This window comes from Leopardus geoffroyi, chromosome B3 (genome assembly GCF_018350155.1).
Source record: "Leopardus geoffroyi isolate Oge1 chromosome B3, O.geoffroyi_Oge1_pat1.0, whole genome shotgun sequence".
NCBI lineage: Eukaryota > Metazoa > Chordata > Mammalia > Carnivora > Felidae > Leopardus > Leopardus geoffroyi.
The window spans coordinates 46,836,630-46,847,507 of NC_059337.1; the positions used below are offsets into that span (position 1 = coordinate 46,836,630).

At 47.8% G+C, this 10,878-nt stretch overlaps 1 protein-coding gene across 8 annotated transcripts in view; it reads left to right on the forward strand.

Moving 5' to 3' along the window:
* ALDH1A2 (aldehyde dehydrogenase 1 family member A2) overlaps nucleotides 1-8,967 on the forward strand; it is a 100,304-nt gene extending 91,337 nt beyond the window's left edge. For 3 of the 8 annotated variants that reach the window (XM_045449603.1, XM_045449608.1, XM_045449607.1), the window contains 3 exons: nucleotides 83-157; nucleotides 6,861-7,028; nucleotides 7,122-8,967. In XM_045449603.1, the coding sequence (XP_045305559.1) occupies nucleotides 83-157; nucleotides 6,861-7,028; nucleotides 7,122-7,194 (316 nt within the window). In that variant the 3' untranslated portion in view covers nucleotides 7,195-8,967. The other 5 variants (XR_006704668.1, XM_045449604.1, XM_045449606.1 and 2 more) reach the window with 5 other exon arrangements.
* The last annotated feature ends 1,911 nt before the right edge of the window (nucleotides 8,968-10,878 follow it).

The window sequence follows — 10,878 nt, forward strand, 5'->3', positions numbered from 1 at the left end:
TTTAAAGGAAATACTATGCCAGTGGTACTATTTCTGTGCAAGTGGAATTCAGCACTAACGGTACTATGTTTTCTTCCCTTAGGATCAATTGTTACAATGCCTTAAATGCCCAGAGCCCCTTTGGGGGATTCAAGATGTCTGGAAATGGGAGAGAAATGTAAGTGTCCAAAGTTGCTGGTGCCTGCAGAGAAATAGGGATTGCAGATCCCAGCACAGAGGAGTAGTCACACAATTGTTGATTTCTCTTACCCTCATCCATTCATTAAACAAACATTTTGTTGAGCACATACTTCTATAGGCTAAGCATTGTACTACATGCTACAAAGATGACTAGAACACAGCTCCCTTACCTTAAGTGGGAATGGAGAAAAATTAATGCACCATCTATTTCATACAATAAGGGCTATTTTATTAATAGAAGCGTGTCACACATCTTGCAAGTACTGAGGAAAGAATCCATTAATTTTTTCACAGAACAAATAACATTTCAGTTTTGGAGGGTGGAGGGCAGTCCTCCCATGCAGAGGGAGTAGCAGGAACACAGGCATGAAGACACAGCAAATTCAGAGCGTCCCAGAGTTTGGTGTGTTTGAAACAAAGGTCACCAACTGGCAGCCCAAGGGCAAATCTGGCCTGCAGAAATGTTTTGTTTTGCCTCACAACATTTTAAAATCTTTAACTGGCATTCAAAAATGAAGAGGCTCTCCATAAAATCTAGATTTCTTGCTTATTTTCATTCCCCCATAGCAAAATCACTACAGCTGTGAGCTCTGGAGTCTGTTTCTTTCCCCACCACTCCTGTGGCTTCTGGGGGCTGAATATTGGTGGTCAGTCATTTTACACATACCCAGTCCACTGGCTCATGTCACCTGCTTGGCCTCTGTAGATTCTCTGAGTCTGGGACCACAGGTTTGGACATAAGATGACGAGAAGGGGCTTGCTGAAGACACAAGTGGGAAGGGTGGCTGGAACCCAGTCACAGAGGGCTTAAGTGTTCTATGGGAGCTGAGGAGATATCAAAGGACTTCAGGCCAAAATTTCTGGCATATAGAGGATGTTCTGGCAAAGACTAGAGGAGGAAGACCGGTTACAAGTATTTTACAATAACCGTGATAGATATCATTAATTAAATGCCTGCTCTGTATTTGGTTGTATGTTAGCTTCTTTCCTAACATTGTCTCATTCAACTTTCACGATGATGAAATGGAAGTGATACACTTAACCCCTCACATCCACATGGTTTGGACGGGGAACTGAGGCTTACAGTAGTTAAGCAGCTTGTCCAGGTCACCCAGCCAGTAAGTGGCAGATGTGAGGTTTGAACGTAGGTTTCAAGTGGCTCCCATGATATCCAACCAAGGAAGCAGGCAGGCCAGGTACAGACAGTCTTCAGGGATCAGATCAGAGTGGGGAAGAGTCCTCCTGACAAGCAAAGGACCTGAAAAATGGGACTGTAACAAAGAAAACCTACACTCAAGGGGATTTTATTTGCAGCCTTCATATATAAATGGATTTTCTTAAGATTTATTTATTTTTGAGAGAGTGAGCAGGGGAGGGACAGAGTGGGAAGGGGACAGAGGATCCCCAAAGCAGACTCTGTGTTGACAGCAGTGAGCCTGATGTGGAGCTCAAATTCACGAGCTCTGAGATGGTGACCTGATCTGAAGTCGGACACTCAACCGACTAAACCACCCAGGTGCCCTTATAAATGGATTTTTTGAGCAGCATTCCAAGGGTAAATGATAGCCAGGGTTGTTCTAAGCTGATGCACCCCCTCCCCCCATCCAAAAAAAATTTTTCCCTCCTTTTGAAAGCAGCTGGTTCCATGTTTTTAAAATCCTATGATTCACAAGAGGAGACATCTTCCATGTCCGTTCCCCTCTGCCACTCTTAAATGCATCCTTTTGTGAGTAATAGTCCATAATCAGTCTACTGAAAGTATTGAGCCATATACCATGTGCAAAGCGTTGTGCTTGACCTGTGGGGGAAGATGTGGCTCATTAAGGCACTAGAAATTTTGCCGGATAAATTTAATCTACAACATTGAAAGAATCCAAAGAATTCCAGAAAAGACTGTAAAGCTATAGTGGAGTTTAGGGATGGGGGGAGATCCTTGTGAACTGTAGAAGTGTGGAAAACCTTTAGATACGATCAAATATGAAGACTTGAATTGACCTATAAAGGAGAGGGACATTTGACTAGACAGAGAGAGGGAAGTATGTCTGCAGGGTTAAGGGGCAAAGCAAGGTACAGTGGGGAAAGAGTGAGTAGAGGCATTGGGGGAGGAAGAAGTGTGGTTTTTGCAACCAAGTACAGTGAACCCGTAAGACCAGTGCAGAGGATTTACATGCTTCACATACTTTAGCTGGTCATTTCTAGCCCTTGGCCATTCCACTGTAAGTCAGGCATAGCTTTGAGACGAAGAGTAGAGTTTCTGGTATCACATTGCTTCAGAGATGGATGCTGGCTCTACCACTTAACACCTGTGCAACCTTGGACAAATCACTTAATCTCACTAAACCTCTGTTTCCTCATCTATAAAATGGGAGTAATCACCGCACCTACCCCAAAAGGTTTCTGTGAGGATTAAACGGTAGGACTGAGTATCCCAGACATCCAGACCTTCTGAAATGTTAGCTGCTGTCATCACTGTTGGTCAAGTAGATGAGTGCTATGGAGGCAATCCTTCTTTTTCTTAATACATGTCTTAGCTCAGAAGTGTGGCAGAACTTTTCCTGAGTTCCAGCTAGTATCATCCGCTTACGCTCTATCTCTGGAAATGCCAGGGAGAGGTGGCTCCTGCCTGAACCTTGCTTCTGGCCTTCAGTACTTCCCACTTGCTTTACAGCCAGAACCAGAATTGTTTGCTCAGTTATTAGTATTTTTTCAGCTTTTATAAAGTCTTCATGTGCTTCAGGTATCTCTTCTTAACTTGCTTATGGCCTTAACGTTCTGCTTCCACTTCTCAAGATGTATTCAGCCTGTCCTTTCATGTACTGCTTCTGTGTTTGTGCTTTCCACGTCTCCGAAATGTTGGGGCAGTCACTGGCTCTGGGAATGCTGCTCACACTGTTTTGCTACAGATCATTGAGAGAGTGAATCATGAGCATAAAGTATAATAAATAATCACTGGTTGATGGAGCCTGTCCCAGGCTAGCCCTGGCCCTCGGCATGGGCAGGATGGAGGCTTGTGACATTGTCCAGGTCTCGTCTGTCCCCACTAGAAACCTTACCCTCCCCTGGAAAGATGGCTCAGAGAATGGTTTGGCTGTGTCAGAACCACACAGAGGACAGTGGCCCAGGAGACTGAAAAGCAGCCTTTCTCAACTTGTCTTCCTGGTGCTATAATGATTTGGCCTTCCCAGTGCAGTTAAAAAATAATTAGGAAACAGTGCCCTTTGATGAGACTCCCTTCATCTTGTCTAAATTATATGATTCTTTGTCCCTACTTGCTCCCAAAACATGGGTTTTTTTTTTCCCTTCTTTAAATGACGTAGAGTGGTCACAAAGGTTTCAAGTCAACGAACCTGGCCTCTCGTGGTCCCCCATTCTTCCTTCTCACTTAAAACTCCACTTACCTTCTTCTGGACAGTAGTGTTTATCTCATGGCCTTGCAAACTTCATGTGGCTCTGGTTCCTGGCCCCTCCTTGCCCACTTGTAAGAGACACAGAGAAGAGAAGTAGCACCTTCTAGAGACAAACTCCAGGGAGAGCTGTGGGAACCCCTGAGGTGTCCCCCACATCACCCACCACCCCCCACACAGAGAGCTGTGGAGGACTGCCCTCTACAGGTTACCTGATAGGCTGGCCACTGATTCCCAGGGCCGGAGAGAGGGCCGAGCTCACCTCAATTCTGGCCTGCAGCTACCCCTCCCCCCACTTTCATTCTTCCTGTCCTCTCCCTTACTCCTCATTTAAGCTTCCCTGAGACAAGCTATAAAATACATGTCACAAACTAAGGGGGTGGAAGGAAAGCTGTGAGCCTCAACATTTTAAAAACTAAGGACACAGCTTTGAAGATGAGAAGCATTATTAGGGTATTCTAAATTGGGGCTTCCCAAGTTTGCGTCGCAGCATGCATGCGCACCAAAAGTCACCTGCAGTCAGAGAAGGGGCTTGCTGGGCATGTCTATATGGGAACCCCCTCTCTAGTAAGTCTGGGCGAGGGCTGAGGGGCTGCAGTGTTAACAGGCTTCTGGAATGATTCTGATGCAGGTGATCTGGAGACCCTGCTCTGAACGATGCTGCTGTAGGAGGGAAAAGAGCAGGGAAAGATACACCCTAAACAGAAATCCCTTTTTGTTTTAGGAGTGATTTTCTAAAATGTCTGGCTGAGAGACCCCAAAATGTAACATCTTACCTTACCTGTAGGTAGGCCAAGTTTGGTTCATGTTAGGGAATATAGCCTAGTCTGGCTCAGAAGTAGGGATACAGGCATCTCAGTGTGCCTGAGCCCCGACACACTGTGGAGCCATGAAGGCGACCACACAGAGAGATCAATGACAATGTGTCTGCCTTTGCCCTGTTGTGTGGTTGAAGCTTCCTTCACCGTGGAACCCTGTGTGCCACAGAATTTAACTGGATTAAGCAAATTTGAGAGAAAAACCCTGGAATGAGGTGGTCAAATAGCTCTGAGAAGCTTGGGGGCTCTCAGAGACTTTACAGCAGTGTTTCTCAAAGGGTGGCTCAAATAATAACCTGCAGCATAATCTCTTGGGTTCCTCCCCAGACCTACTGAGACAGAAGCTTTGGTGGGATGGTCAGGAATCTACAACGAAGCAAGCTCCAAAGGTGATCCTTACGTTTGCTGGGGTTTGGGAACTGCTGCCCATGAGGTGACAGGGCACCAGAAGGGTGGGAGTGGTGGCTCGCCTGGAGTCATACAGCCACTTAATGGCAGAGCTGAGCTGGCATTCCCCAGCTCCAGGTGTTCTGGCAGATTTGAGCCCACTCCTCATTCTCAGAGTGGGCTGTGTGTGGACCGTGGTGGCAGACGGCTGCCCCAGGACCCAGGGGAAGAGCTCCTCCAGTCCGGGACGGTTTTCCATGGCATCACGCCCCCAAAGATTATGGGACCCAACAGCCACACTCGAAGGCGACCATACCAGCACGCTTCTGACTCTAGACTTTCTTACATTTGTCACAACCTACTTAGAGGTCTGAGGGGGAGGACAGTGGTTCAGGGTCTGCCCCATGTGCGTGCACAAGTCAGAAAACAAGAAGGGAGTAACCTCACTTCAAACAGGAGGCAGATGATGTCTGTGATGAAGAGACACTTTCGGAATTGCCCAAGGGCAGGAAAAAGTCCAGAAAGAGCCAGAGCTGAGCTGGTAATAAAGACTCAGGGCCTGAAAAGAGCTAATGAGGGAATCTTATACTGAATGGCACGGGACAGTCCCAGATTTATTCTCATTCCTGTAAGCAGGATGGCCAATGCAGATAAGAGAATAGTGCACATGTCCTGGTCTCTCCTTGGCTGCCTCTGATGTCCTGGTGGGGAGGGGGTGGCCGTAACAACCCAGGTGACCTTGGTGCTGGGAGTTGCTGCTGGCAAAGCGATTGGAGCCTTGTGAGGGCATGGGAATTCCTGGAAGGAAGCAGAATGAATCGTTCCTTGGTTGTTAAGCCCAGTTACTGTAAGGTATCTTGTACACATGACTGTTTCTTAAAGACGGCCTTTATTAATATTTTCTTATTCAAATACATCTCTAAGTGTTCTTTTATGTTTTCCTGGCAGAGGCGATATATCCACCCGGGTAGAGGGGATGGGGAGAAGCCTTCCTCCCTTCCTCCCTTCCTCTCTTCCTTCCTTCCACAAGTACTGTATTTGAGCCTGAGCTGTAGGCTGTACTCTAGGCTTGGCAGTGGGGGGGGGGGGGGGGGGGGGCGGGGGGGGGAGCAGAAAGCAGGATCAGTAAGATACAGCTCCATGGGAGGGGACAGATGCTCAGGCAGCCCCGTTGCAGGTGACGGGGCTGTGGTAGAGGCTGTGAACACGGAGGAGGGAGGAGCTCTTATGAGAGAGCCAGGAGAAGCATCACAGAGAAGTGACTTTAAAAAGAATAGAGGAAAAAAAGTTGAACTTTTTTTACGGAAAAAAATAGAATGTGCTTGATTTTACAATGAGATTTAAAAAAGGGTGGGGGGAAAGGGCAGTGACAATGAAGTGAAATGAGAAGGGAATACAGACAGGTGAAGAAAAGGAACATTGTGGCCAGGAGATGTGGCCACACCCCAGCATCCTGAAGACAGTGGTTGGAGACCCAAGCTGAGTGACTGGAGGGCTGGGAAGGGCTGTATCTCCTGTCCCCACCGAGGCAGGTGACCCAGCTCCCAGTCAGTAAACGTTTCCCCGGAGTCTTGGGGGACCAGCTGACTACCACTTCCTTTTCTGTCAGTTATTTTGATTTCCTGCCTCTTTGCCCTTACTCTGTGGGCATGTGGGCAGCTTGTATCAGGATTGTTTTTAAGCGTTGCAGGTGATCCGTGCTCTTCCCTGGTGAGCCTTTAGGTCTTCCTTTCCATTTGTTGAGTCTAAGGTCCAGTGAAAAGGAATTTAGAACATCAGACAGAGGGGATCCCAGCCCGGAAATCTCATGCTTTTCTTTCAGCTAAAGTAGACTAGATCTCTAGGGGAGCAACTGGAAAACACACATGAGGGGGTGTCCAGTGGCAGGAGCAGGTTTTAGAGGAGGAAGGCACACCATCGTCCCCAGGAGCCATTGCTGCCTGCAGTAGAGACGCGGTGGCAGAGACCTGGGCCTGGTCCACTGCTGTCCACGGTGCCCACCCAGGGGCACAGTTCAGGGCCTGTGTGACCGCTGGCCCAGGCTAATCCACATGCCTGTTTCTCTGAGTAGGTGGCAGTGCTGCACCCTTCTGTGCAATGTTGTGGAGACGATCAGTCTTTGCCGTCAAGAAACGGTCACTGCTCAGGATATGACAGCTCTCTGTGCTCCTCAGAGGAGAGCTGGGTTGTCCACTCATCAGACATTTCTACATGGAAACCCAGGGCCTGCTGTTAGCAGGTGATAAACCTCCCCTTCTCGGGACTCTTGCTGTCCCTCAGGCCGGGCTGCCCAGCCCTCTGGTGTCTGATACTGCCTATTTCTGCCTTTTAGGGGGGAGTTTGGCTTGCGAGAGTACTCGGAGGTGAAGACGGTGACAGTAAAGATCCCTCAGAAGAACTCCTAAGAAGGCCAAGGGGGAAGGTGGAGGCCATCCCGCAGGACTCTCCCTCTCTGCTCTCCCTGGGGGGCCCGGCTCTCAGGAATCCAAAGTCCGTACTTGGTCCTTATTTAAAGTGAAATAATGACACGTAGGCCAGGCCAGTCAGTGGGTAATGAAAGCAGACCATGTGGGCACCATTTCCTGGCACTCTGTAAGGGTTCACCTGAGTAATACCAAATACTGGGGAAAGGAGACGGAGAGCAGAGGAGTAGCAGTCAGGGACTTCGATCTCTCCAGAGGGATGGGCTGGCGCCTTTTGTCACAAAGAACTTTCCTCCTGAGGGAAGGTTGTCCTTCCATTGTCTTCATTTTCCCCTTTCCAGCCTCTCTCTGCTCACCCGTCCCTCCCACCCCTCCAAGGAGATCTCAGCTGAGCTCATTTGGGGCAGATGTTTGGGCCGGGAACAATTTTCCAAGGTTTTGCAGCCAAATTACCATTTCATGTTATCCACTTCTTCAAAGCAAAACATGAAATGGTTTTAGTTAGAGCCAGACCAGACTGAAAATGCCAGGAGCTGGTACACTGCAGATGTACCAAGAAGCAAGAACTGGGGACGTTCCTGACCCAGTCTGGCTTTCTTACATCCATAAATAACATGAGCAAAAGAGCAGGAAGATGGAGATCTGGAGATCATCCTATGTAGTTCACAACTTCTGATCTGGCTGCTTGGCTTTAGGGCGTGTGGGTGCGCGTGTGTTTACTTCCTTCTGGGTGATTCTGGAATAAGGTGGGGGCAGGGGGGGGGTTGTTTTTCATAGATTGATAAGATCTTTTTCCAAAGCTTATCTTAACAACCCAGAAACGAATGGCTGGGCTCAAGAATTTGGTAAAAGGTAATGCTGGGGGCCTTGCAGAAATAATTTCATTTTCAGTACTGGCTGACAATTCTTACTAAGTGAATTATCTCTGCAGTTGGACTCTTCAGCCTCTGTCCCCCGCCCCCCATTGCCCCGGCACTGCTATTCCCAGTGCTCTGGCTGTCACTTTGGCCTATCTTGCCCTAAATCCACTGGCAGTAACCCTGGAGAACCTGAGCAAGCCTGCAGATTCCGTGTCACTCGCAGACTTGCAGCGTGCCACGATTGCCACGCTCCACCAGACCTCCGCCGACTCGTCCAGCAGCTCGTCCACGTCCGCGCGGCATTTTCCCTCCCAGCCTCCCCAGGAGCCTCCTGAGGGGGAGGCACTAAGCGGTGCCCCTCCCGCCCCTCCAGTCACACCCTCCTCTCCTGCTTTCCAACGGATCCACCGCATCCACCGGTTGATGGACAGCATCACCTTCCTTTCCTCCTTCCGCTTTCCTGGCTGCCGAAGTCAGTCCGGTCTGTAACGTAGATGGAGATCATTTATTTAAAAGTACCAAACATAGCCTAGAGTACATGGAATATGGCCAACACATATATAGCCTTCTGTATTTAATGGGTTTCTGCTTTCTAACCATCCCGGGTTTCTATTTATAAGTCTTGTCTATTCATGATGTTTAAAAGAAATCCCTCCTCGCTGTTATTTACGAACGGCAGTGCATTCAGTGGCCCGATGCCTTGAGAGACGCCACATCTCTGAGCCCTTCCATGTGACTGTCATGCTCTCCTTATAGCTTGTGTCCAAGTGAACATATCCATTAACCAGCTAGTTACCTTTCAACTGCGGTATAGAATGTGAAAATGAAGATTTATTTCTTTTAATTTACTTAAAAAGAAACCTCTGTGCTAGCAATAAAGCATTTATATTGTGTACTCCTTCGGGTTATTTGGCTGTGTTTATAAATCTTTGTGTCATACTGAGTACACTTGGGTCCTTCTCTCAGTGGCTGGGGCTTTCAGCTGGGCTGTTTTCTCTGGTTACTGACCAGAAGTCTGGGCGAGTATTTTTACAGAATGCAGTAAAGTGAACAAGACCCTTGTTTTCTGACACAATTCAGAATTGGTGTATACATACAGTTTTGTGTGGCAAACAAGTATAATCATTTATGAAGCCTGGGAAATGACTTCATTCAAAACGCAAAGGAGCCTCGGGGCCTCGTCCTCGCCGTCACGGCTACATGACAGAGCTTGCGTTGCTGATGGTATTTGGCAGTGGTTTTATTTTTATTTACTGTGGTGCAATGAAGTCAAAAGCTGACAACCTGATGCAGTATTTTGGCAGCTGTAAGAAGGAAGCTGTGAATGGTGACTGTATTACCGGCTAGAGTTTGTTTGCTCTGCATTCTCAGAGTTGAGCTTTGGGGGAGTGCTTTCCACTCTTCAGACCTGCACGTCCCCTCCTTCCAACGCTTGGAATCTTCACCTGAGCCCTAGTCATGTGAGACAAAACAAAAACTGATGACTTGGCCGCAAAGGGGATCAGACTGGGTGGAGAGTCGTACTGCTCTCTGACTGCTGAGATCTCGTCCCTCAGAGGAGGAAACTGAGTCTGGGGAGCGCAGTCCCCAGGGCACTGGGGTGTATTCTGAAATATAAGATGCAGGCTCCCTATGAATCTACTTCATGTTCGTTACTTTCAGTCACCAGGAAGAAAATGAGAACCAGATGGGCATAGAGTCATCATTGAAAAGTCCTTTGGAAGCTGGCACTGTAGAGCTTCTAGATAATGGGAATCCAGAATAAGAGAGACATAATTTGATGGTTCTTCAAAGCATAAAGATCCTCAAACCTCATCCCTTTATGGTATCAATATAAAGGCAAATAAAGACAGCATTACAAATGTCAGTAATGAAACTAATACAGAGACACTCGATCCTTGTCATCACCACTGTACGTTTTTTTACTGTTAATCCCTGAGCTTTCCGTTCTACCTTTTCCTCCAAAACACTTTCAGCGCCTTCGTATTGATGATCTCATTCTTTTTCATGACATTTTAGACCCTAACGGGCAAGAAAATCATAAGGTAGGGACTAAAGAACAGAAAGAGTAAGTACACTAGACTACAGTAAAACAAGAAGATGCCCAAGAAAAGAGGACACTCCGGGAGAAGCTAGCGGAAGAGGTGGGCTTTGATCTGGGCTTGAGGAAGGAGTGCAATTTCAGTAGGCAGGGGAGTGAGAAGAAGGAGTCCTTGGTAAAAGCAGTAATCTGCACAGGCGCAGAGGTGAGGCAGAGGTATGCTCTTGTGATTGTGAGGAGATGGGAGTCATTGAGATTGTGGAGGGCCCTGAGGGTCAGCCAGAGCTCCAGGTACTGTAGTAGAAAATGGGGTCCCTGGTGGTATGGGGGCTGGAGAATGACGGAGCGGTGGTTAGAGCATGCTGGTCTGGAGCAGAGAAGCAGACTGGTTACAGGATGAGTGTGGTGTTACCCCAGCTTGGTCAGGGGATGGAAAGGGAGGAAACAAATCAGTGGGGAAGTCACGAGAACTCAGTGAATGAATAGGAAAGAAGGAAAAGTAAATGAGTACATCTTCAAGCCCGGATGACAAGGAAATGGCAGTGCCATCAGTGCAGAAGTTGAAACATGGAACAAAGTTTTAGGGAAAGATCTTCACATCAGGCTTTGGACATGTAATTTTGAAGGTGATGAAGGAATATCCAGCCAGAGGAGCAGGCAGGTGGAGATAAGAGATTGGAACCTGGCCCGGGACACTGAACTGGGGCATGACTATGAAAGCGATGGTTCTGAGAATGCAAGAATAGAAACAACCAGGGCCAAGGA